This window comes from Sarcophilus harrisii, chromosome 1 (assembly GCF_902635505.1).
Source record: "Sarcophilus harrisii chromosome 1, mSarHar1.11, whole genome shotgun sequence".
Classification (NCBI taxonomy): domain Eukaryota; kingdom Metazoa; phylum Chordata; class Mammalia; order Dasyuromorphia; family Dasyuridae; genus Sarcophilus; species Sarcophilus harrisii.
The window spans coordinates 689678794-689706044 of NC_045426.1; the positions used below are offsets into that span (position 1 = coordinate 689678794).

At 40.7% G+C, this 27251-nt stretch overlaps 1 protein-coding gene across 4 annotated transcripts in view; it reads right to left on the reverse strand.

The window, feature by feature from the left end:
* The window catches only part of HECTD4 (HECT domain E3 ubiquitin protein ligase 4), a 177806-nt gene that overhangs the window by 50287 nt on the left and 100268 nt on the right, over window positions 1-27251 (reverse strand). For 3 of the 4 annotated variants that reach the window (XM_031948613.1, XM_031948612.1, XM_031948611.1), the window contains exons 19-37: window positions 24308-24461; window positions 23473-23573; window positions 22636-22834; window positions 19119-19238; window positions 17486-17590; window positions 16544-16707; window positions 14856-15089; window positions 13900-14092; window positions 13604-13708; window positions 12852-12940; window positions 12311-12486; window positions 9713-9848; window positions 9466-9607; window positions 9177-9343; window positions 5853-5999; window positions 4721-4905; window positions 3541-3694; window positions 1807-2087; window positions 1451-1640 (exon numbers count right to left, since the gene is read on the reverse strand). In XM_031948613.1, coding sequence (XP_031804473.1) covers window positions 1451-1640; window positions 1807-2087; window positions 3541-3694; window positions 4721-4905; window positions 5853-5999; window positions 9177-9343; window positions 9466-9607; window positions 9713-9848; window positions 12311-12486; window positions 12852-12940; window positions 13604-13708; window positions 13900-14092; window positions 14856-15089; window positions 16544-16707; window positions 17486-17590; window positions 19119-19238; window positions 22636-22834; window positions 23473-23573; window positions 24308-24461 — 3042 coding nt within the window. Of the gene's footprint in view, window positions 1-1450; window positions 1641-1806; window positions 2088-3540; window positions 3695-4720; window positions 4906-5852; window positions 6000-9176; window positions 9344-9465; window positions 9608-9712; window positions 9849-12310; window positions 12487-12851; window positions 12941-13603; window positions 13709-13899; window positions 14093-14855; window positions 15090-16543; window positions 16708-17485; window positions 17591-19118; window positions 19266-22635; window positions 22835-23472; window positions 23574-24307; window positions 24462-27251 lie in introns of all 4 variants that reach the window. The other variant, XM_031948610.1, reaches the window with a different exon arrangement.

The window sequence follows — 27251 nt, forward strand, 5'->3', positions numbered from 1 at the left end:
AAAGGTAGAGGCAAGGAAAGAAAGAATTCCAGGCACAGGAAACAACCAGTAAAAGCATCCGGAGCAAGAGGTGAGATGCTGATTAAGAGGAGTAACAAGCAGCCCAGGTGAAGTCAAGCACCTACTGTGTGCCTAACCCCAGGAACACAGGCCCCTGCCCCTGAATGGTGGAAGGGGCCCCAAAGGCAAACAGAGGATTTTATGTCTGACCTGGAGGTGACTGGGAACCACCAGAATTTATTGACTGGGGGTGGGGAGGTGAGGACATGGTCAGGTCTGTGCTTTAGAAAGACCACCCTGAGTGGAAGAGGCCTGAGGAAGGTGGCCACATAGCACGGCTCATAATAGCTAGCTGACTTAGCAAGGTAAATGGACACTGCCCACAAGTGAAACAGTGAGGACAGAGCAAACACCACAGTGAAGCCTGAGAACTGCAGCCATTCCCCCCACCCCCGCCGGATGTCAGGCCCTGGCTCTGAGGCAGGAGCCCAGCTGTGCCAGGCCCTCCCTCTGCCCTCCTCAGGCTGCCGGGCGCACAGCAGAGGCAGAGAGCCTGAGGTGGTCAGTGGGGGGTGGGGGTGAAGCTGCCTCTGCCATTTCTGAGCCTAGAGCATCTCGAAGCAGGACCATGCTGGCAGTGATGACACTTGCGCGGTCTCCCTAGGACAAGGATGCCAGGTTCCCTGAGCTAATTAGAGGGAAAAATCAAGGACTCTGGTCCCAGTCAGGGCCCCTTCCACCACACCAAGAACCCTCCATGGATCTGAGCCGTGTTGTTCAGCTAGCAGCAATGCCCTGGCCCACTCCACCTAGTTCCGCCTCTCTCCCCATCTGAGTGCCCAGCCCAGCTACCTGCGGGTATACAGTGGGTCATGTCCCTTTCCAGCTCCTGTTATGGGCACGGTAACTAAATCAATCTTGTCATGGAGCTGGAAAGGACCTGTCAACTGGCTCTCCTGTGCCTTGACTTACACAACCCTCCGACTTTGACTGCCACTACCTTAAATGTGACGGCTCTCCACACTGGAACAAACTGGGAGACCATCTGCTTTTGTATTTGTATCTGCCACATCTGTCACAGGTTAAAGAAAAGTTTCCCATTTATTCCTTCATTCATTCTCTCCCAGGATCCTTATGGGTTTGTAATATCTGGATCCCAAGGACACTTTTACTTGCCTGTGCTTCCACAATCCACCCATTTCATGTGCATAAGATACACTTCTGAGAGAATCAGGTTCCTGCCCCTAATGCTGCTGCTGGGGTGCTGTGCTTTGGTAAATAGTCTTTCTTAGCAGCCACAGCTGACCATCCATCCATCCTATGGACAGGCTGGGGACTGGCCCCTCGGATACCCCATGAGGAAGGCTGTGAGACGCCAGGAGGAGAGCAGGAGCCAAGGAGCAAGGGCTCCACTGCTATCCCCAACACCTACTGTCCAGCTCAGATTTACCTCAGCAGGGGCTGTAGGACCTCATGTGACGACTGGTCTTCTCTCTTGTGAATAAAAATGGAAAGCTTGCCATCCACTGCCTCGCTCTCCTCTCCGGGGTCCTTGTCTCCTTTGAGGGAATTCTTCGGGCTGGCTTTTGCCAAGGTGGTATCCGGTTCAGAGGCAGTAGGAGAAAGCACAGTCTGGCACCCTTTAAGGAAAAGGCAGAGCCCCATTAGAAGCTGCCCATGGTGTCGTTCTGTGCCAGGGCCCCCCCGAGAAAAGGACGGCTTTCTCTCTGGCCAGCGTGCCCTGCTGCAGCATGTTAAAGACCACAGAAGGAGGGCTGAGCTTTCGTGCCTTCCCTGGCTCTTTACCTGGGACTACATAATCCGCCAACTTTGCCAAGAGTAGGGACGCAATCTTGGAGGCTGGGTCGCTGGGATCGTCCTGCTCGTTGTTTAGGGAGGGCACCGAGTAGCTCCAGGGGGGCAGCTCCACGTTTCCACAGTCTTCCACACTCATCAGAGGCAGTGCTGCCCGGCAAAGCTGAAGGATGATCAGGACCAGCTTTGGAGAAGGGCGCTGGTCAAGCAGCAGAGAAAGCAGCTTGGACACACACGCTGGCTGGCTCAGGATTGCTTTCCCAATGTGACTCCTGGAGAGGAAAATGGGGGAGGTGAGATGGGATTGCAAACACAACAGCCAAGCTCTCTAAACAAAGAACCATACACCTCTAGAAGAGAGATCTGCTAAAAAAAGACATCTTGGCTTTGGCACTAGGATTTTAGGAGACACAAACATTGGGAATGCCTTTGCTCTCTCTTAAGATCCAGACACAGTGGCCTTTTCTCAGTCCTCAGCCTCCATCCTCTGCAGCCTCTGACACCAACAATCACGGCTTCTTCTTCCCTGGGTCTGTCCCACCAGGACTTCTCAGCATTCATCAACTGGACTTGGTCCCCAAGGCTTTCCCCTAGAACCCTTCTCCTCTTCTGCTTGCAGATCTCATCTCCTGGGATGATCCCTCCTTGGCTCCCATCTCTGGGCAGAAGACTCCCAGATCTCTCTACCGAGTATTGGGCTGAGCTGCACCAGCCAATGTCCGTACGCCTCTAATTGAATGTCCCACAAACACTTCAAATTTAGTCTTTTCCCCCCAATTTCCTTAATACAACTTGTCAGGGCTACCACCACCCTCTCGATCGCTCAGGCTCTCCACTCACCCAACATATCCAATCTGTCATCAAATCTTCCTTCGCTGCATGCCTTATCTATGACCTCTGCTTTCCACTCATGCAGCCAACACTGTGGGCCAGGCCCTCATCCTTTCCTGCCTGGACTACTGCCCTGGCCTTTCAGATGACCTCCCTGTCTCCTATCTCCCCACCACTGACAAAGCCATTTTCTGTTAACAAGACTTTTCGTATTCTCTGAGGTCCAGCCACCCTGGTCTCGGAACCGCTCCTCATGTGATTCATCACCACCCCCCCCCCCCCCCCCCGCCCCTCTCATTCTGCCTTTCCCAAGGCAATCTCCCAAGCTGGGAATGCTCTGTCTCCCTCCGTCCCTTCCTCAGACTCCTTCCTTCCCTGGCTTCCTCTCCAGGAGGCCCTTCCCAGTCTAGCCAGCTGTTGGTAGCTTTCTCTATCCCATATATGTCTGGTACATCCCTGGCTATTTACAATTTGCCTTCCCTATTCAAATGTGAGCCCTGCGAAGTTGGGGACAGTGTTCCTTTTTTTTTCTTCTTTTTCCTTTCTATCTCCAGAACTCAATAAATGTTTTTTGACTATTGACTGATAATTAAAAATATGATACTTTAATTTAGCTAGAAAGGGGATCTGGATATTGATTACCAAATGCAATTAGAAGACTTGCATTTGTCCTCCCACCCCCACCCCCCAATTAACACAAATGATAACATTATCCTATAATGCAGAAATAAATGTGCATAGCCTCAGACTTTGGCACAAAATTGGAAAGCTCTTGAGATCATCAATTGGGATTTTTCAAAAAGAGTTAGTTTCAAAAACAACTCAAGGATCAAGATTTTGAAGACACTGTGGCCCACAGTTCTTGACCCACCCACAGGCTGCCCTGCAGCACACCTGGAAAGATCATTCAGAAGACTGAGAACATCTTGAAGGGCATCATTTCCGGCAGCTTGGTTGCCACAGCATTCGGTAGCTCGGGCGAGGTGGTTGGTGAGCAGGCTGGATACCTGACGTGCCAGGCCTGAGTGTACAGCCTCAGTAGAGCCACCTGTGGGATCAGAGGCAGAGAAAGGGTACACGTAGTGAGATGGCAGCAAACCTAAGACTTTACTGGACTGGCATAGACTTGCCTTGAGGAAGCACTTGCTTTGTGAAACCTCTTTACTGCTGCTTGGGCTTCCTTAATTTTGGTATAGCTGATTCTTCATCAGCTTTGACATAGACATTTCACCAGCTCCATGTAGACTAGTCCTAGCTACAAGGGAAAGATACTATTTCACATGTAACCAGGAGCAGCCATTTTCTTTGATTAGGAAAGATCAGCAACCATCAAGAAATATAATAATGAAAATAGGGCTGACTTGTTGTTTGAATCATGTATGAGATTTCATTAGTAGAGAAAACGTACTCCAACAGTACAGATCAGTTCCCTCTCTGAATATGTGTTGCGGAGAGTTCTGGGAACACAGAGAAGGCACAGAGCCAAGACACTGTGGGAGGGGCTTCAGTGCCCATCCAGCTGGCCACTGTTGCCTTTCTACTGAATATAGTCTTAAAGACAATAGGCTTCTTCTGACTAATACCAAACTTTTCATTAGAATACTGAATTTTTCTCTGGCATGTCTGCTCTCTTCCTTCACCAGTTCAGTGCCTCTTAAAACTCTCAGGTAACTTTAAAGCTTGGTCCTAAGGCCATAAGAGACTCTTTCTGACCCCCTTCCGTACAGTTGCAGAGCTTTCCCAATATTATCTTGAACATGAAACTGAAAATGAATGTTATCTAGGAATATAACTAGTAAACACTATCTTAATGCTAAGTCATTAGCAATGAGAGCATTTCACTGGATTATCTCCTAGAAAGAAATAAGAAAAAAGCTGTTTAACTTTGGGAAGGTAGAACTAACTAGTTCTTTTCAAAAACACTAAGGATATCTTTTAGCTCATGCTTTTTCTCAGAATCAGTGAGAAAAGATTCTGAGAAAAACCATGAGAAAAGGCTCTTGCTGCATGAGCTAGGGGTTGGAGGTGGGGTCCAAGGCAAACTTGTGTGGGCCTGGGGCTCCTTTCTTCTCACCTTCTTCTTTTTCCCACTCTACACAGCGATTGGCGAGCACCTGGAAGGCTGCCCAGGCCATGGCAGCCACTTTCTGCTTCTTGGTCTGCTTTTCACTGGAGCCAGCTTCAGCCTGACTGCTCAAGCTACAGAGTCTGTCCATGAGCTGAACGAGGCCGCTGCGGACTAGGCACTTTTCTTCACTTCTATACCCGGAGAAAAAAAGGCATCAGAAAAGATGTATAAATGAAAGATCCTCACAGGATGACAGCTCAACACTCAGCTCATTCAGGGGATTAGGAAAACATCTGGGAGAAGTCTCTGACCAGCATGTAAAATGCTTCAATGATACCTTCACAACAAATGGTCAATTCACTGGAATTTTTTTCTCCTTTTTTTTTTTGGGGGGGGGGGAAGGGTTGTTTGTTTTGTTTTTTAAACAAAACCCCTAACCAAAAGCTAATAAGGGCAACTTTGGTTTGTCAAAATGACCAAGTGGTCCATAGAAGAGTAGTTTTTTGAGGTTTAGGAAGAAAATTAATGCCGAAGAAGAATGTCTTTCACCATGCTATTTCTTCATCCTCCTTCCAGGTCATGCATTTTCACAACATAATGCGACCATCAATGTCTAGTTATGACTCTAGAGGATGAACATTATAGAATTTACATGGGATCTTAATGGTTGAAAGAGATTAAATAAATCCAAAGACAACTTCTTTTGATCACAAAAGGTTGCAAACTCAATGCAACTGGAAGCCAGTAGAGTTAGATCTCAAACTTTTAAAATGAAAAGAGAATAAAAGCAAAAAAAAAAAAAAAAAAAGGATTCTCTCCCATATATATATATATATATGGGAGAGCAAAGACTGTTCTCCTTCACCAGTTGAGTGCCTCTTAAAACTCAGTCCCAAGGCCATAAGAGACTCTTCCTGACCCTCTTCCCTACAATTGCAGTGCTTTCCCAATAAAGTGATTTTGCATATGTGTTCATTTGTCTCCCTTAGTACACTTGATTCTTATCTTTGAATCTCTCTATTGATGGGCATATGTGGTAGATGCGTAATAAAAACTGTTGAATCATTGCTCCCTTACTCAAAAGAAGAGGAACATTTTAATAGGATGCTCAACCTTCTAATTATGGGGTGGCATTTACCTGGTGTAAGGTATGGTGCATAAGAGACCAATGCTATTTGCACAAGCAATAGGATAACGAGCACACAAGGATACCACAGAGGTCATCGTCTCTCCAAAGGCTTCCTGCACCTGCTCGACCATTCCACCACAGGTTAGTTCTTCAATTCTATGAAAACAGAAATCAAAACACACTATATCTTCCTTATTCCCCTTTATTTTGCAGATAAAGAAAACCAAGGCTTTAGCTGTACAGACCTAAAACTGTTTTATAAAGCAGCAATCATCAAAACTGTTTGGTATTGGCTAAGAAATAGAGTAGTGGATCAGTGGAAGAGGTTAGGTTCACAAGACACAATAATAAGTAGTAATTTAGTCTTTGATAAACCTAAAGACTCCAGTTTCTGGGATAAGAAGTCACTATCTGATAAGAATTGCTGGGAAACAGGTTATTTTTACCTTCTGAATCCAATTCTTCCTGTGCAACAAGAGAACTGTTCGGTTCTGTACACATATATTGTATCTAGGATTTACTATAACATATTTAACACGTATAAGACTGCCTGCCATCTAGGGGAGGGGGTGGAGGGAGGGAAGGGAAATATTGGAACAGAAATGAGTGCAAGGGATAATGTTGTAAAAAATTGCTCAGGCAGTATGTGCTGTCAATAAAAAGTTATAATTAAAAAAACAAGATAAAAAAAAAAAAAAGAATTGCTGGGAAAATTGGAAACTAGTATGGCAGAAACTGGGCCTATCCATACCTATCATCTTATGCCACGATAAGGTCAAAATGAGTTCATGAATTAAATATAAAGGATGATACTATAAGCAAATTAGGAGAACAAAAGATAGTTTTACCTTTCAGGTCTGTGGCGAAGAAAGGAATTTATGGCCAAAGAAGCACTAGAGAACATTATGAAATGCAAAATGATCCCATTTTATTTATTATATTGTATCTTATTTTTATTATATTATTATTATATTTATTTATTATATTAAATTTTAAAGGTTTTGTACAAACAAAACCAATGCAGCCAAGATTAGAAAGGAAGCAGAAGACTGGGGAAAAAAAATTTTTACATCTTAAGGTTCTAATAAAGGCCACATTTTTAAAATTATAATATAGAGAACTGACTCAAATTTATAAGAATACAAACCATTCTTCAACTGATAAATGATCAAAGGATATGAACAATTTTCAGATGAAGAAACTAAAGCCATTTCTAGTCATATGAAAAAATGCTCTCACTATTGATTAGACAAATGCAAGTTAAGACAACTCTGAGGAACCACTTCACACCTTTCAGAATGGCTAAGATGAAAGGAAAAAATAATGATAAATGCAGAAGGTGGGAAAACTGGGACGTTAATACAGAATGCTGTGAAATGATCCAACTATTCTGGAGAACAATTTGGAATTATACCCAAAGGGCTATCAAACTGTGCATACCCTTTGATCCAGCAGAGTCTTTACTAGATCTTGCAGTCTAAGAAAATCATAAAAAAGGGAAAAGGACCTGTGCAAAAATATTTGTAGAAGGACGGCTGAATAAGTTATGGTATATGAAAGTAATGGAATTTTTTTTCATATAATTTTATTTTATTTTTTCATTATTATTTTTTATTATAGATTTTTATTGACAAAATACATGCATGGGTAATTTTTCAACATTGACCCTTGCAAAAACTTCTGTTCCAAGTTTCCCCCTCCTTCCCTCTACCCCCTCCCCTAGATGGCAGGCAGTCCCATACATGCTAAATATGTTAAAGTATATGTTAAATACAATATATGTGTACATTGTCTTGCCACACAATAAAAATCAGATTTAGAAAGAAGGTAAAAATAACCTGGGAAGAAAAACAAAAATGCAAGCAAACAATAACAAAAAGAGTGTAAATGTTATGTTGTAGTCCACACTCATTTCCCAGTGTTCTTTCACTGGGTGTAGTTGGTTCTGTTCATTACTGATCAATTGGAACTGATTTAGATAGTAATGAAATATTATTGTTCTATAACAAATAATCAGCAGAATGATTTCAGAAAGACCTGAAGAGACTTACACGAACTGATGCTAAAAATGTGAATAGAACCAAAAGAACATTCCACACAACAACAAGATTATGTGATGATCAACTATGATGGACTTGGCTCTTTTCCAATTCCAATGAATTTGTGATGAAGGGAGCCATCTGCATCCACAGAGAGGACTAGGGGGACTTAATGCAGATAAAAGCATATTTTCACCTTTGCTGTTATTGTTGTTTGCTTGTTTTTTTCCTCTCACTTTTTTCCTTTTTTGATCTGATTTTTCTTATGCAATATGACAAATGTGCTAATGTGTTTAGAAGAATTGCACATTTTTAATCTATATTAGATTATTTGTTGTCTAGGGAAGGGGGTGGGGTGGGGAGAGAGGGAGAAAAATATGGAAAACAGAGTTTTGCAAGGATGAATGTTGAAAACTATCTTTGCATTTATTTTGAAAAATAAAAAAGGCCCAAAGAAGAAGACTTGTTCAAAGTCATCTACTTAGCAAATGGCCCTTTTGAAATTAGAAGCCAAGTGATATAAAAACATGGACTTATTCTTCCCCAAATCTCCAAGAGAAAAATGGAATACAGAATACATCTTGAGGATTCTCTGCCTGGGAAGCAATGTCCTGATGTGGTACAGAAGTATGACTGATAGGTAGGTTCTCTCAATTTCGATTCAGGACTTCCTGGCCATGGCCCATGGCCAGCCTGTACCTGAGACTGCACTTGACTAATGCCTCCAAAGAAATTGATGAGATTAAAAAAATAACTGTCAATAGATATTAAGAAACAAAAAAAGCTTAAAACTACACAAAAGGAAAAGTGATCAGAAGGTGGTCATAACCCATGAATTATATATGATTTTCTTTTCAAATACTTCTGATCATATGGTTCAATTTAGGATTTATTCCTTATTTTGATTGTTTACGTTTGTTGAGATTGTTATTCATTTTATAATTAAAAAGAAAACAAAAGCACTGCCAGTATTTGGCATGGGATGCAAAAGGAGGGAGCTAAAGCTGCATTAAGTGGCTTTTGGTTCTCATCTTTTCTGTCACTAAATTGCCTTGGAGCAATATGGGGACTGGAAGTGAATAGCTCTAGGGGACATTCAGTTGCAAGTGACTAGTGTAAAATGACTGAAAACTGTTCTAAGTTATTTTAAGTTTGTTTAGTCACTTCTCATGTGCTAAGTATACAGCATGGCTCCCATCATTAGTAGGGAAAGCTTCTTATGGCTATTTTCTTGTGATGGATCTGATTAAAGAAAAAAAGAGAAAGAGGTGAGTTGGAGTGAACAACAACAGACCTGGGTCCACCTTGAAGCACCATTGTGACAGGACCTACAAGATGCGTCACCCCCCCAACTCGAACGGCTGCAGTCAGCAGCTCCCGCATGTGCACAAGCGCCTGTTTCCGAGTATTCCCACGCCGCCACCTGGTCTGAGCAGCTAGGAGGAAGCTGCTACTTGACACCTGAAACATCAGAGACCAAGCATGCTCTAAATGACATTGCCTCTCTCCTGCCCAACCAGCGCTCTGGGCTTTCACCCACTGCTGGACAGGGATAAAGGAGAAGGAGGTGCACAGTAACCTACCGCTTGGTCTGGGTTGGTCCCAATGAAGGCAAAGAGCTGCCCTAACAAGACGCTGTACGTCGGCTTGTCCCTGCTGTCCTCGATTGCCAGGGACTGAAGCAGTGTGAAGGAACTGCTCCGGTGGCTGGGGACGTGTCGACGCCTGTGGAGAGCAGCTCTGGCTCAGGCCACGGTGCAGTGGCCGGTGCGCCCGGTCAAACATGGGCCCCCGTCCCTGCCGTGCCACAGCACACCACGGGCAGCTTACCTCTGGCTTGCTCGGGTGAATTCCAAGTCTTCGTTCCCAATCATTTCCAGGTCAGATGGAGCAGACATGCTGCGAAGAAACACAGGCTGCCGGACGGCGTGAGCGATCACCTTGGTTTCGGACGCCGATTTACAAGCTGCAATGTGAGGCAAGAGTATGGTTGCATCCTTGCAGCTGCTGGGCCTCCCCTGGGTCCCCCACCTTGTCCCGATGCACTTCTCCTTCCCCCCTGCACCTTCACACACCACAGTGATGCTAATGCTCACAGCTCCAAAACCCTGATGAGGATCTTCAAGTCTCAAGGTGTTTTCTAATCTTAGGGAATTAAGTCAGAGTCCTCACTAATTTAATGAAAGAAATTCTCTAAGAAGTCTAGAAGAATCCCCTTGCTTCCTGCAATTTTATTTTGATGCATGGAGCAGAGACAGCAAAGAGCGAGCAACGACCCTAGTGATATCTGAGTTGGCAGCTTTTGAGGGAGGATTCTTGGAGAACATTTAGACCAGCAGTTCTCCAAGTGGGTTCCCAGGCCCCATGGAGTCCCTAACACTTATCAGGAGGTCCACAAGATCAAAATTATATTCATCATCATACTAAAATGCTATTTTCTTATTAAAACATTCTTCCCTTTTCCAATTACATATCTGTGTGAGGTCAGATTTTACTTCAACCAAAAACGACCAACATATCACAACAGACTGAACACAGATGTATGTGTGACAACCCTGGTCTTCTTATTAAACTAGAATTTAAAGAGACTTGGGAAAATTCTAAAATTATTCCATTCTTCTCACTAACCTTTTTGTTTTTGGAAAATGTAGGTATTTTTCATCTAAATATGTTATATTAACATATTAACGTAACAAAATTGTTATTCTTTAAAAATTAACAAATATATGTTTAGAAATTTTCCAGGTTTTATTTCTAATATGGTAAATATCAATAGATAAAATGTATATCAAGGCAAGCTCTTTGGGCAGAGAGAAGGATCCTCCATCATTTTAGAAGTATAAAGGAGCCTGGAGACCAAAAATTTGGAGGGCTGCCATTCTAAGTCAATCCCTTTCTTTAAAGCAAAACAAAGCCAGATTTGTCAGTTGCCAGTGACTGGCAAGGTAAGGAAGCAGAGGCCTGGGGAGGTTAGACAGCTTATCCAAGGTCACTCATGTAGCAAAGAGCAGAGCCTGTATCGGAAGCTGGGCCCTCTTTCTGTACCATTTTCTGCAAAGGTGACTTCTTCCTTGTCTCCTATTACTCTTTATATCTACACTTTAAATGGTGGCTCCTGTGTCTGGTCTGTGACTTGAGCTCATGGAGAGGAGAGCCTGACTTAGCCTCTTGAGGACACAGCCTTCGCACTACTGAAGGCATCAAAGAGGGTCATACAGGGTTGGAAGGGACAGGAAAGTCCGCAGAAGGTGTGCACTGGAAGCAAGAGGCCTCTCAGGACTGGTCCCCATAGTCTTTGATTTAAATTTGTCTAAGGGAGCATCAGAAAAGGTGATTAGCTCAGAGCAGAAGGTGTATGAATGTTTCTTGACTGACTAATAACCAAAGACTTTTGTTGTCATCTGTTAACCAATTACTCCCACAGCAGGCAGCAACATGGTTTAGCCCCAAAAGTGGTACATGTGGAGCTAGGAAAGCCCAAGTTCAAATCCTGCCTCTAACGAAAATGTGTGAAAGCATCTTCCAGCCTCAGTTTCCTCACAGAGAGGCTCACATCTACTTCAGAGGGCTCTTGTGAGGATCAAATGAGGTTTTATAGGATTATATAAATGCTTGTTGTTAAAATTCAATTCAATTTATGGATTAATAGCTACCTATGAGAAGACTGCCTCCTAGTATGGAGGCAATTTGGGGGGGGTCTCGTGGGTAGTAGTAGGCCTGGGCTTGGGAAGAGCTGAGTTCAAATCCAGTCTCAGATACTTCTTAGCAGTATGACCCCCAAGCCAGTTACATGACCTCTCTGCCTCGGTTTGCTCATCTATAAAATGTGAATCATAAGAGAACTTACCTCCCAAGATTGTGAAGATCAAATGAGATAATAATCTTAATTTGACATTTAATAAATACTGATTGATTATACCCAAATATTTAAAACTTGGTACATTTAATAAACACTTGTACACTGTGATGTTGCTTTATAGCATATTGTACAGATCACTTGGCACATAGTAGTTACTGATCCACAACCAAATGTACTAGAGAAGCTACAGATGCACAGAGCAGCAGCATGACCAGGACACTGGCTTTGGGCCCAGAAGTGCCAAAGAACTGAGTTCAAGACTTGCCTTTGACTGGAGCTTGGCAAGTCACTTAACTTCCAGTGCTCTGGGCAATGAGCTACTCATGAGGTAGAGAAGAGACTGCCATTTCCATCCACAGAAGGATGTTTTCTTTCCACAATAAAATCCCATCCCTGGACCCCACTGGACTAACAGAGGAGCAGTTGTATCAGGAGGAAGTCCAGTCATGCTCACTGAATCCAACTGAAGGACTGAACAAAGATGTGTCATATTTTCAAAGGAGAAAAGTTAAGGGCAGGCAGAAAAATGCTAGAATTTCATTTTTTATGGCCTCTTCTGGCAGCAGTACCTGGTGTTTCTGCAGGTGTCCCCGACACGCTTCTTGGGATGCCAGACTGGGCAGCAATGGTGACATGTAGTAGCAATTCAGCTCTGTTCATTAAGCTCTTGACTAGCGTTTTTGTCTTAGCCAGAAGGTGTAGGGGTTTCTGAATAAGAGAATTCACTTCCTGAAGAAACTTTTCCCTACAAAAGAAAAGTCCATATTCTATCAATCATGCATTAATTTGGCAAAACATATTTTTATAACCAAAGAGCTTACCTAAAAGGTGTGAGATGGAAAAAGTTTCAGCAAACAGAGCTTTTCCCTCACTACTTTCAAAAACAGCCAAATCCTAACATTTTTCAACTTTATGTAATGCCCTCATTTTAAAGGTCTACTAAGATTCATTAAAAAAACTATGATATTTTGTCTGTCCAAGTCTGAAATTCTGAACAAACACATGGATTCTTTTTTCAGATTTGAGATGGTACAAAGATATTTACATTTTCTGTCTGGCAGAAACATTCATGAGATAAATTCAACAGATTCTTATTTAGCCATCACCAACCTCAATGATAAGACCATGTTCTCAAGGTCACTTCCATCAAAGGAAACCTCCTTCATCGAACACAAGAGTTCCAGTTCCTTCATTTTATTCTAAAGAATGGTTCAAGAAAAAAGAAAAGGGGTACATAATCGTATCAACAATGGCTTTGGTAGAACATATTAGATTAGCAGATCATTGAGGGAAAAAAAATCATTTTTTGGACATATTTCTGAGAAATGGAAAGAAGTGATCAGACTGACATTTTGATAACTAAAAATGATCCTGGCTTCTCTTTGAGAAATATTTCTTTTCAGTATTTGTAGACAGAGTGAAATCTGATTACAACTTAAGTTTCCTCAGTATCTTTGTAAACAACTTCAACAGCTGGTTATTTGTAGTTCTAAATGTCAACAGACAAACCAAACAGGTCAATTTTAGATTATATAATAGAAATTATTTCTTTATTCTGTGAAGGCAGCATGGTCTCATCCCAGATGAAAAGAGATGGCTCTGCATTAGTTTTTTTGGCTGGCAAAATTAATTACCCAGAAATTTTAGATGACTGAGATTGTACTTCTGATTAGGTTTGGACACAGTAAAGAAGCATTCTCTGCAACTTCTATTTTCAGTCTACAAAGAGAATATGTTGCATGAACGTGAGAGTGATCAGCCATCACTTACTGACACCATTAACTGGGAATGTTGGTGGGGAGGGGAAAGGGTGGTTCGATTAGCTGGGAATTGGACAGTTTTAGCTACATTAATATGCTCACCTCATTAAAGTGGTAATCATAAAAGAATGGCGTGTTGTTTTCCAGTTTTCCTTGCATGGCATCATCCACCTCACTTTGCCATTTCTGTTCCAATTCTGCAACACTCTGGTAAATACATAAGACTGAGTGTAAAGAGTTTCAACAAGGAATACCTAGCTTACATGTGAATTAGGCAATCTAAGCTACACTGTTCATTAAAAAATTAAGAACATATTTGAGCTTTCATAACTTCAGCACTTAAGAAAAATTTTCTATCCTTGATGAAGAAATGATAAATACTCTGGTCTTCTCATTACCTGAAGCTGCCTCTCCATGGCATTGAGCTTCTTAAAGGTCTCCCCCATAATTTTACATAATAAATCATATTCTTCAGCATGTTCTTCTTGATATTGGAAATTGATTAGAGACTGCAGAGCATCAACCAAGTTCAAGTGCTTAATCACACATGATACGACCATTTCTTCCATGACATCAGGCTGAACTACTTCCCTATAGTTAAAACAAAAAACTTTACAATATGCAATTTCCACATATTAATTGCCCAGAAATCTTAGACTTCTGAGAGAACACATTTTTGATTAGGTTTCAGCACAGCAAAGAAGCATTCATTGCAACTTCTATTTTTAGTCTACAAAGAGAATAAGAGACATGAAAATGAGAGCACTGTTTATTGATCCAGTCATTACTTACTATTACTACATTGTTGGGTATGGTTGGGGGGTGGGGTGAGGAAAGACAAATATTAGAGCAGAAAACTTAAATTAAAACTTTAAGTGGCTCTATTTGCTGAGGTTTGGACATTTTAAATTAAAATTAAAGACACAAAGATAAACACCTTTCAGCCCCCTCAATCACACACACACACACACACACACACACACACACACACACACACACTCTCCTAACATAAATGAGGGTGCCTGATCTTACATTTCTTAATCATTAATAACACTGTAGTTTTATAACAACATTAGAGCCAGTATTCTGTTCTGCCCAAACCAAAGGAGAGATTTTTAATAGCCTTCTCTGCCTGCAGGTACAATGTCTCCTCCAGATAACAAAGAGATGTTATTTTTGCCACATCACTAGATCGATAAGGCTGGCTCCAAAGTTGGGATTTTTGAGGAAGACAGTTGACATTCTCTAAATCAATGGCAGAGAAAGAGTCACTCAGCCTGATCTATTTTTCTCAAAAAGAACAAGAAATGCAATAAAATCTGTCTAGAAACATAAATGAGATCTTATAACATACTTTATACTTGGTCTAAACTGAGGTCTTGCACGCCCAGAAATTTCCCTGAGTTTGATCATGATTCCTGGAGGCAGCCTGATCCGAGGCAGTTCAAAGTCATTCCCCACAGGAGGCACCAGCACGTCAGAGGGGTAGGTGAACTCCCTGTCTTCATCTATGGTGAGAGGCAGCGGAGAAGGGCTTGGGGTCAAAGCAGGAGAGATCACTCCATTGGCCTCCACCTGCCATTGACATCTAAAAAGGCAAAGATGGGGTCACTTGTACTCAGTTTCCTCATCTCCCTCGTGACTAGAGAGGCTGCATGGACAAAACTCGTCAGTGACTTTAACAAGATGAAGTGAGCAATGAGGCTGTAATTTTTCTGTACTGGATCCTTCTGCAGAAGCTTAAAATCAAAGAGTACCACAGGAATTTGTGCTGAATTTTCCCATCCTGGGAAAAAGTTTTTGTAGGTGAAGGTTTCAATTCTAAATTTATAATGCAAGGGCCACAGAAGTCCTTAGGATTAGATTCAACATACTTTCTAAGGCATGCTACCAACCACACTGTGAAAGAGCAGATGGTGAGGACGACCAATAAAATTCTAACTTCTTCAATGATTTCTATAAGGTTTGGTGTCTGTGATTCTAGATTTCTTTCTTATCACATGGGCAAAGATATAATTTTGCTGCATAGAATTATTACTCATTCTGCAAGCACATATGCATAGCTATCTCAATAAGACCTTTTCCCCACTTAGGATCTTTTTGTATTGAAAGTTTATTCCCCATTTCTTCATGAAATCCAAATTAGCATTTCACTTATAGAATCCCAAGGGGAAACCCTAAATCCCCAGATGAAGTCTTTGATTCTGGTGAAAGAGGGGCTCAAGAGCACCCTCCCCTGGGTATATATTGGTATATATGCTTAACAGGATCTGTCCCTTGGTTTTTTGACTTTAGTTCTTAAAAAGATCCAAGAAGGTCTCCCCTAGTTTGCCAAATAAAAACTTCATGGTAAAGTGTTTGCCTTGGCCCAGACAGTCCCAAAGCACCTAACAGTAAGGAAGAGCAGCCATGTCTCCCCTCTTAGCATTCCTAGGGTAAATCAAGGCATATTACATTTATCTACATTTAGCCCCCTCAACCAATTACTGATCTCCATCACACAGTTCTGTAGCAGCAGACAAAACAGAGTAAGCCACTGCTCTACCAATCACCATTCTGGAACCCTCAAGTGGGAGGGAGCATGTCTCCCACATGTTTATACCAAAATGGAAAGCAGAGAAGGCACCTTCTTGGAGTGCTGCTGTAGCATCATCAATCCAGAAGCTGATGGGGAGACCCGCTGTATAACACCCCTATCTCCAGTGGGCTGTAAAGGACATCATTCAATAACTTTCCTTTGGATGCCTAAGTCTTGTCTAATGGGGACATTCTACAGTCACCAAGTAAGTATTCTTTTGAAGCAGCATTTTTCACCGTCAGTCTGCTGATATTGCTGCAGTGAGGGGCCCTAATTTACTCAGGCAGGAGTCTCCTTTGCTCCTAGTACGTAGCATGGTGCCTGACGCATAACAGGTGCTGGTATACGCTGGGTGATAAAATGAAAAACACTGTTGGTTGAAAAATGAATCCAAAATGGTTTTTTTCCTTACTGAAAGTCCCAAACCCTTTCTAAATAAAAGAAGTCAAATTGAAGTCTTTTACCTTTGTAAAAGTTTTGATCTTAACAACTCTTGGCAGGTTTCCTCTTCTTTGGTAATTTCTGGTCCATTGTATAAGATCCTTAACATGGAACAAGCTAGTACTGACAGACCTAAAGCCAGGTCCACCAAAAAGGGTAATCCTCCCGATACATCCTCTGAAGACTCCTGTAAGTGTGGACAGGGGCAAAGCGTGCCAGTCAACGCATATCCGTGCAGCTTGTTATCCTAGGCTATGTCACGCTGCCCAGAACAGCAGCATCCCCAGGCCCTGGCACTCCCTGAGCTGGCAGCAGGCACCGGTGGTAAGGCTCTGCAGTGGCAGAAGCCAAACTGTACACTGCAGCAACATGGATGGATGATAGATAGAATTTCAATGATCAAAGACTGAAGCCTCAGCAACATTCTGAAGAGGCAATACACATAACACTACACATTCATTTTTAGGAAATATTTGCAAAGACTTAGAGGCCCAGGCTTTCTGGGCCCCCGACCTAGGGATGAACCACGATTCCATTTGGCCATCTCCATTTTGTTCCATTTCGCAGAGCTTCCTATGGCATTCTCAACTATATCATCTCCTCCAAGATGATTTATGACATGGCCTTTACCTCAGAATCAAGGTCTTATACAGTGCTCCGCCACCTCGTAACTAAGGATATGCCATCTATAAGATGTGCTGATTTTCTGGATCACTAGAGGACAAAGTCTGAGTCAGCTTATTTACAAGGGTTGGTGACCTAATCCATGCCATCTAAACCAACCTCTCCTGCTCAAGTCAAGAAGTTCAATAAAACAAGAGATTGGTCCGGTGCTATCAAATGGAGGGAACAGATGAAATAATGGCTCATCGTTGCCCACACTTTCTAATGTAGATGCAGATGATAAAACCGAGGAACAGAGAAGAAAATGCATTAGACAAACATCAGTGGTCACATTAGAGTACCTGAGCGCGAACAGTGCAAGCAAAGCCCCACATAGCTTTATCTGGAGTGTTGTGTTCTCGGCCACTTCTCATTTCAAAGGAGAAGGTGACAGTATCCCCTTCCACCTTAAAATTTAAGGGGGGAAAAAGGCACTTTTAAAACAAGACAAACATGGTTTTCAAAAGATCAGTGTGTTTCACAGGCTTATTTTTAAGAGCCTAAGGCTATGCTGAATTCTTTTTACGAAGTCATTTTCCTGTCACTTTCACCCCCTCCTGTTAGCCTCTGGTCTTTAGGAAGATTCTCTTGTCCTGCCAGACTCTGGCACTTGATAGCTAGCATGGACCAAAACTGGCAAACCACATGGCCAGAGTTTACATGAGAATAAACTGGAGCCATGCCAGCAGACTGCTGTTCCCTCTGAGCTCTTTTCCCACTCTTCCTGTGCCAGAGGGAAGACATCTCAGCACTTTCCCTTGGTCCAGAGGTAAGCAGAAGCCCTTAGTGTAACCAACACTAAGCACATACCTGGGGGCAGGCTGCTCAAAGACTGTGTAATGGAACACAGAGTCAGTCTGTTTACTTTCCCAGATCGAAGCTCCCTGCCATAGGGAGTTCCAAGGAAGGAAATTCTTTCTATTAATACAAAATAGCATCTGTTCTATGACTTAGAGCCTCGAAGAATTGTCTGGGGCACTAATCAACCAGTTTGTACAAGGGCCCGCATCTAGAGGCAGGTCTTCCACTCTCTATCCCCCATGCCACATTGTCTCTTACTCATTACTAAGACCACTAAATCAGATGCAGTTAACAACCTGATCTGAGGGGGCTGGGTCAATCAGAAGCCCAATTCAGCCAAACACCATCACTGAGGAGTGCTGGTTTTAATTCCCCAAGGTCAGGGTGTATCACAACAAAGCTCAAGAGATAAGCTCAGTTCATAGTTCTGTCTGCAAATGCTGGCTGACTCAGGAGCCTAAGGGCTACTAATGACTGGGGCTGAATCTCACTGTGTTGAGGGTTAGCATTAGCTCTAAAGCCTTGCTCCTTAACAGCGGCCCAAGATCCCTGTGCAGCTTTTGATTTTGATTTGGAAGAGCCTCAGAGTGCATTTGGCCCACCCCCTCATTTTCCAGGTGAAGGACTAAGGCCCAGAGATGTTAGGTGCCCTGGCTTGGGCCCCAAGGATAATATGTATCCAGAACAGGAATCAAACCCAGGGCTTCTGATGCAAGGTCCCTGCTTTTTGCATTCTATCACACACTACTCTCTAAAATGGTCCTGCTGATGAGGAAGTGGAGAGAAGAAGGCCATGACCCTGTCATTCACACAGCCTAGGGGATTTCTGAGCCCAGTGGGCTCCATGACTTTGCACTGACAAGAGAAGGGAGGACTGTGATAATCTCACTTTGTAAAAAAGAGCATGAGGAATCATTCTTCAAGATACAAGAAAGATTAGCTCTTCAGGGTAAAAGGAGGATCAGTTGGAAAAGACTCCATCAGGTGACTCTAACTAAATACTCCTATTTCACAAAATGTCCTCATGGCAAACCTCTGTCCAAAGAGTATTACCCTTAATACCTGAGCTCAGGGCTAACAAAATAAGACTTCATTTGTCTTTTCTATTAAATCATTTGAACTGTAATACCGTACCTTCACTAAGTCTTTTGGCCAACCAGTTCCTAAGACACTACGGCTGCCATATCCCAGTGTATTGCCTCCATATTCAGCAACCTTCCTACTGTTAGTGTTAGGCCCAGCATATATCACCAACTTCAAAACAGAAAATATACTGTTAGACTGTAAAAGAAAAACAAAAACAAAATCTACAAATAAAGAGGCCGCAAGAGATTTGTTTTTTAAACAGTTTATAACCAGGTACTGCTGTCAATATTACAAGGCAATATGCCTAATTTTTATACTATATCAAACACAGATCACAGTATTAATGATTTTATACTAAGAAGCCAGTGTGGGGTATACCCATTAAACTGGCTATTGATCAAATGTATATTTAACAGTTATGAAAGTATAACTTATTGGACAGACTACAGAATCATATCTTGAAAAGCAAGATATGCCCAATCAAAATAAACTCTTTTTTTGGCATGCTCCACTTTACTTTTTATTTCACACACCCCCTATTTTTAACTGATACAATTTTCCTTTCAATTATCCCCAACATGAACAAACCAAGCAAACAAAGATAGAAAAACGGTAGCATTTAACTGAAAAACAAACATTAAGGAATAAATGAGTGCAGGGGGAAAAAAAAGTTGCAATAAATTGGAAAATAAACTATATAGAGCTGGAGAACACGTCAGATGATGTAAAGAGGAAGTGTTCTTTGTCTCTTCAAATTTCCTTGTACTATCTGTGTTAATTTTATACTACTACCTCCTATCCCCATCCCTACCTCCCCTTCTCCAGCCTCCAGCTCCTGTTCCAGCAGTGAGCATTTGGTCCCAGTTCTTTGTGTTCCAGTGCCTGGCTTGGTAAATTGGACCTTGTATTGAGGTAGAGGCAAGCATCTTTTTTTTTTTCTATCATGCACTGGTGCTATTCCTTATTAAAAGCAGGTCATTTCATTTCACTTCAGAGACATAAGGAAACTGAATGAAGAGCTGAAGGCCCAAGAATGTTCACTGATTTGCCAAAGTTGAGATGTTTAGGAAGTGGCAGAGCGAAGACTTTAACCCTATCCAATGACCTCTCAATTAGACTTAGCTTTTAAATCTAATAGCAAGATTTCTATTAAGCAACAGTCCTGATTATTTAGCATTCAGGCTAATTCTCTAAGAAAAGATGTCTCACACTTTTGAATAGAGTCATTCCTATCCCTTACAAGCATTTATCATTTCTTCTGACCTCACCATGAATTAAGTGCCCAGCAAAAGGTGGAATTTAGCCCTGGTTGCTTAAAAGGATCACAGCATTTCTTATTCTTTGGGATCTTTGGTTGTCAACAGCCTGAGCCTGATGGCAAAGTCAACGATAAGATTATCCAGGTAATTAGTCTCATTGTGATGTGTCTCATAATTTCTAGAAAAGACTTAACTACTGAATCATCACAAGATGGCTATCTTTAAAAAGACAGACAAAATAACACTAATTAAACTAAAAGGGCAACCTTAAAAAGACTAATTTTAGAGAGTTGTATCACTCAAAACCAGAAAAGAAGTTCCCACCCTCCAAGAAAATGATCTAAAACTTTGGACCACTTTCTAACATTTTTCCATGTTATGCCATCCTATATTTCTATCCAAGTCTTCTCTTGACAAGACTAGTCTACAAGCTCCATGAGAGGGAGTATTAAAGTACTGTGTTTTGGGGGAGGATCCACATTTTAAGAACATTGCTATGTAGGAGAATATTCGGGAAGCCAGACCAGTATGATGCATAACCTCAAGACCATGCAATCTAATGACAAACGAAAGGAACTAGGGATCTTTGCCCTGGAGAAGAGAAGATTTAGTGGGAAGAAGATGATTGTTTCTGAGAACATGAAGGGTGCTATGTGCAAGACTGCAAACACTTGTCTAGTTTGACTTTAGAGAGGAACAATGGGTCAAAGACACAGAAGGCCAGATTTAGGCTGGATTTAGACTTGCTCTGAACTCAAGTTCTTCTAAAGTAAGATGGGGATCCTCCTCATTACCTCACTGAGAGATACTTGTTACTCGAGTATGAGAGAGAGGGGATTCTCATCAGGGCCAGAGAATAACATAAAGCTTAGCACTAGAAGGGATCTTAGCTATTATCTGATCCAATCCCTGCATTTTACAGATGAAGAAACTGAGGCCCAAGGAAGTAGAGTGACTTATCCAATGTCACACAGATAACAAGTGGCAGAGTTGTGAGCTGAAACTGGGTCTTATAACTTCTAAATCCAATACTCTCCATTACAATCAGATGGCTCTCACTCTGTGATTGTGTTATATGTATAAGACCTTGCATATTAATTGGTGTCTAATAGATATTTGTACAATTGAATTGAGAAATTGTTGGGAGGGACCTTCAGAGGCCATATAGCTCATCCTCCATCTCCAAACAAAGTTGGATTTTTGGTTGACACCATAAATCCATTCCCAATCATGGGTCTATATACTATTTTAAAAAAAGATTCTACAACTTCCTCAATAGTCTTTTTTACATTTAGTAAGCACTTAATAAGTTTATGCCAAACACGACTAAAATGTATACTAAACTATCTCATAATGACCACAATTTTTAAAAAAACCACAAGCATCTCCTGTGGCAATTTAAAACCATTTTCTCTTTTAATTCTGTTTAATTCATAGCAAATAGAGGTAACAACATGTTAAACAGCCTTCCCTCTCTCACATACTTAAAAGATGCAATAAAATTCTAGATTTTTCATCCACAGGCTTGATAATCTCAATTTCTTTAAATTTTTCTTACAAGGCCCTAATTATATTTCCTAAAGTTTTTTCTCTCTCTTTATACTTAAGGTAGGACTGTAAGCCTCAATTTGGAGAAAAGTTTCTTCTCAAAAGAACCATTTGGCACTGGAAGTAATGGTAGATGAAGTCAAGTATAATCCCCTTCACTCAGTAGTCACAGGATTGCCAGCATCCTTTTCTCTGCAGATGCATATGGGGAGATCATTTTATGGGAATGAAACCTCATATGACTCTCTGTAGAGGAAGGTCCATGCTCAGAAGAAGATCAGAATATCTACTTGGAGATCTCCAAAGAATTTCCCTCTTTGTGTCTTAAGGCTCAGAGAGAGAGAGAGAGAGAGAGATATCATGTGAAAAGTATTCACAATATACTTGCAACTTGCCATAAAAACAAAAACAAAAACAATAGCAAATTGGATAACTGCTCCTGAAAAGTCTATGACTTGCATCAAAATGGTAGAGAAAAAGGAAAGACTTTAGAATCTTAATTTCATTTCAAAATCCTGCTTTAAGTCTACAGAAATGATGGTTTTTTAACTCCCTCAATCACTACCCTTCTTGACATTATTTTAGGAAGGCTCTCTGTAGAGATATCTGTGGACAGAAATAAAGTGTCATGAATGGTGACTATTAGCAAAAAACAAAACAAAACAAAATCAAACAATAAACAGAGAAATAAATAAGAAGCATAAAATGGCAATCAGCATGTTTAGCCTAGAAATATTTCCACACTAGTCCTTACTTACCTTGTCATAGTCATACTGTGAAGAACATCTGCTATCAAATCTAAGATAGAGACAGCGAGCTCCTGGGATATGGACTGTTTCTTTAAATTTATAGTTGTCTCTGACGGGGTGAACTGTTTCCACAGTCTTCCCTGCAGCCCATGGGGCAGGAATCTTTAATCCAGTGAGAAAACCTGGCTCTTCTTTTTCTTCCAACATTCTTAAAATAGAGAAAAAGACCATGATACAGTGAAGCAGTGAGGACCCAAGATGCCAATAAAACCCCCAAACACATCTGTGCTAAGACAATAGGCTAATGAGAGGCTCCCCTGAGACCAAGTGAAAAGATCTCATTGAAAGATTTTACAAAGTATACATTGTCATAACACTGAGTTTTGTTTGTGAGTTAGGAAATGGATGTTAACAATGGTGACCAATGGGAAGTATACATCACTGGATCAAAAATCCCTATAGTCAAGGGCATCTAAAATATGTTTCCTGCTCAAAGGAGAAGTTAGATAGATGTATTAATTGCTAAGGGAACAATTTAACAACCTTTTCTTTTAAAATATCTTACCAAAAAGAACTAAAAAAAATAAAATAAAATAAAATAAAACAAAAACCTTCAGTGTTTAAAGAACCTATACAAACTCATTATTTTCCATTTATCAAAAAAAAAAAATAATCAAAAATTAATTTCCACTTACAAAAAAAAAAAAGGTCTTATAAGACTTTCTTTCAGGATTTAAATCCTACATGAATGTAAATCATTAATTTTCATTTGCAAGAAACAGTAAAAAAATTCCCAGCTCCATTCTTGCCTATTTTAACTTAATTTAACAAAGCAGCATCAATCACCTTTCATCTGGGAACAGCTTGCCTTTCTGATCTGATGTACCACATGGGGAACAGCCCATTTCAGCAAAAACTGGAGATTGCGTTTTAAGCAGCAAAGCCGTCTGAAACACATAACCCATCATCTTAAGTCACACATCCTAATTTCAATAATAATAGGCCACAAAACAATACAGAAGTTTCTTTTCAAGGTCAGGATCACAAAGATGACCTCCTTTGTCTTTCTGAATAGGGGCAGAAGAGATATTAACTCCATTTTACAAAGAAAGAGATAAAGACACAATGTAAGTAAATAACTTAGAGTCACCAAAAGACAAACCTCAAAATGGAGCCTGCTGAATCACTACTATTATTTTTCTAGATTGATTTTGTTTTCAATTAATAAATAATATTATATTACTTAAACCTGTTAATATTTTCCTAAATTAAAACCTATAATATTTATAATATACATATTGTATATTGTACAAATGTACAAACTGTACAAACATACAAACACAATATTATGCAGAGAATATTCTGTCAGCAACGGCTGACAAGGGCTAAAGCAATCAGAGAGAATGTTGGACTTGTAGTTTTATATGTTCAAAAAAGCATGAACTCAGCATGCACATATCCACTACAGAACTAATAAATAAGTTATGTGATCAAAGAGGGGAACAATCACTCTAAACTATCTAATGATTTTAAATGCTAGTTCATTTTTTAAGACATGAAAACTTCCTTCATCCACCTCTGCCCCCTCTCTCTGGTTTTTCCTTGCACTGAATATACCTTCAGTGGAAAACATGAACATCAGTTTAAAACTAATTCCTTCAGCCAACATCAAAGGACATACCTGACTGGTATAAAGCACCAACTGCACCAGTTGGGGCATCAGGGCATCAGCCATTGTTAAAGTCTGCAAGTTTGGGTGCATCAGGGAGGTGAGTAACACGGGAAGAAGGTGACCAAGCATCGTGGCCTTAGTGACTTGTTCCAAGCCTTTTAATCTGTAAAATATCCAAGAAAACACACAGCTTGAGTCATTTTCAGGAATAAGGAGACAATTGAAAAAGTCATCTGTCATTTATCAGAAAATGTCTATTAAACTCAATCTTATTGAACCTATTATTTAAGTTTGGTCTTACCCAGCAATCTAAGTTAACAATAAACACTTCCTAAAGGAAGGTGAGGGGGCAACTAGGTGTCAGTGGATAGAACATGAGCCCTTAACTCAGAAAGACTTGAGTTCAAATCTGACCTCAGACATTTACACTTCCTAGCTGTGCGACTCTGGGCAAGTCACTTAATCCCAATTACCTTAGCAGGGAAAAAAAAAGTAAAGGAAGATGAGGATAAAAAAACATGTACAAATATCTTTGCTCAGTGACTATCACACAGGTGAGGGGTGAATTCAGTTGTCTTCTAATAAAATTTACTGTGTGTTTTTCTTTTCCTAATTCACATAAAATATATCAAAACGCAAATTCCAACAAGCAAATGGCCATCCTATGTGGTTAGAGCAAACTATAAAAAAAAGTAGGGCCTTCATTCACTATGAGCTTTGCAGCTCTGGAAGGGAGAAAGCTAACACATGTGGAGCTTCAACCATTGCCACCCCCAAGCCCTTCAGCTCCAGTGATCACTCAAGACATGCAGGCCAATAGCATGTATATGTAGAGAAGAGTGTAAATACTACCTAAAAAATCATGTTTTCTTAATCTCTACACCTAGAAAAAGGAATGAAGGCCAATGTATATGAAAGTATCAAAGAAGAAAAAGGTGTTTGTTATGTCAGATTTTTTTCTAGACCCTAAAGGATATCTATGGTAGAGATGGAAATAGAATTTAGGCCTCCTGTCTTGCACATTTGGGGTGTGTGTGTGTGTGTGTGTGTGTGTGTGTGTGTCCATGCACGTGCATACACCCATGTCTTACAAGTTTGAAACATGTGTATACCGTTCTTTTTAGTTTTTAAATCGTGTTTTATGTTTCCCAATTACATATAAAAATAATTTTCAATGTTCATTAAAAATAATTAAGTTCCAAATTTTTCTCTCTCCTCCATGTTCCCCACTCCCTAAAACAGTAAACAACTTGATATAGGTTATGTATGTGCAATTACACTAAACTATCTTTATACTAATCATGTTGTGAAAGACGAAACAGACTAAAAGAAAAAACCACCAAAAAATAAAGTGAAAATCACACTGTTCTTTTTAGAGACCCAGCCCTTGGATGTCTCTTAGGACCAGACATAATGGCAAATAGCAACACATGAAAAGATGCTGTACTTGTTCTCTGGCCAAAGACTTAACCTTAAAAGAAGTAAAGCCATCAGTATCAGAGCATGAATGAAACTAAACTGATAAAACCAAGAGATTTCTTCCAATACATGAGAGTGAAAACGTTTTTTAATACATAACATACATAGATCATTTATTCAATTTTACTTTTTTTTTTTTTTTTTTTAACAGATATTAGAACCCATTTCAGTCAAGTCTGAGCCATAAAAGTCATTTACCACAGGATTTGATTAAGTAGACACTCCCTTCACTACCATCCCACTCACCCTTCTCCTTCATCATGCCTATGGCTGGGCAACGCTGGATGGCCCAGAGTTTTCAAAGCTCTGCAAGTAGAGTACCAGCTCTGATAGGACCCACCCAAACAACCATGAATTTATATTTCTTAAACACCTACTATGTTCTAGGAACTTTGTTAGACAATAGAAATAGCAAAATAGCAAAATAAATAAATAATCCTTACTCTTAATGATCAAGCATGGCATTGTGCATAGTACACTGGGCCTGGAATTGGAAAACTTGAGTTCAAATACCACTCAGACACTAAACAGACACTTAACTTGTATCTCAGTTTCCTTAGCTCTAAAAACAGAATAATAAGTTATTACATTCCAGGGTTGTTTTGAGAATCAAGATAATCACTGTAAAGAACTTAATACAGTGCCTGACATGGAATAAGATCCATAGAAATGTCAGCTGCTATTACTGTTGTTATTATTGTATTGAACTTGAAAGGTTTCCAGCAAATCTGTCTGTTATCAAAGGCTATCATCCAAGAAATGAACCCTGTCAACTTCAAATAGGCTCATCCCTAAAACCATCTACCGGTTGACAAAATTTTTTTTGGCCACAAAAACATAGAGTTGAAATCTATAATGGTCAAATAAATACCAACAGCACTCAAAAGTAAAATCTTTGAATTTCTGAAATATTTGCCATATGGACCACTGGTAGTGTCTTTCTCATCAGGAAGTACCAATTATTTGGAGCTTAACTGTGCTGTGTGCTATTTAAAAAGAAGGAAATTTAGGGAAAGCCCAATTGTTAGATCATTATAAAGTGGGTGACAAATGGCTTTCCACATGGCAAATATAAAAGATTCTTATTATTACACTGACTCCGCTATATCACAATGAGATAAGTTAGAGACTTCTTTTGTTGGAGGGGGAAAAAAAGCAAGTCTGGATAAACTGTAGAGAAAACTATGGATACCTGCCCTGGAGAAAAGCTAACTTAGGGAAGGCTGAAAAGCTGCCTTCCTATGTTTTCAGGGCCAGTCCTATGGGAAAGGGATTAGACTGGCTCTGGATGGCCCAGAGGGAATAATTGGGGAAAATGGAAGGAAGCAGCACAAAGGCAAACTGCAGCTGGAAATAAGGAAGAGCTGGCTCACAAGAACTGGCTCAAGATGGAATGGCAGCCTCAGTGGAGACCTTGGAGTCAAATGATCTTTGTCAAAGGAGATTTTTGTGAAGTTGTGGGTTAAACCAGATG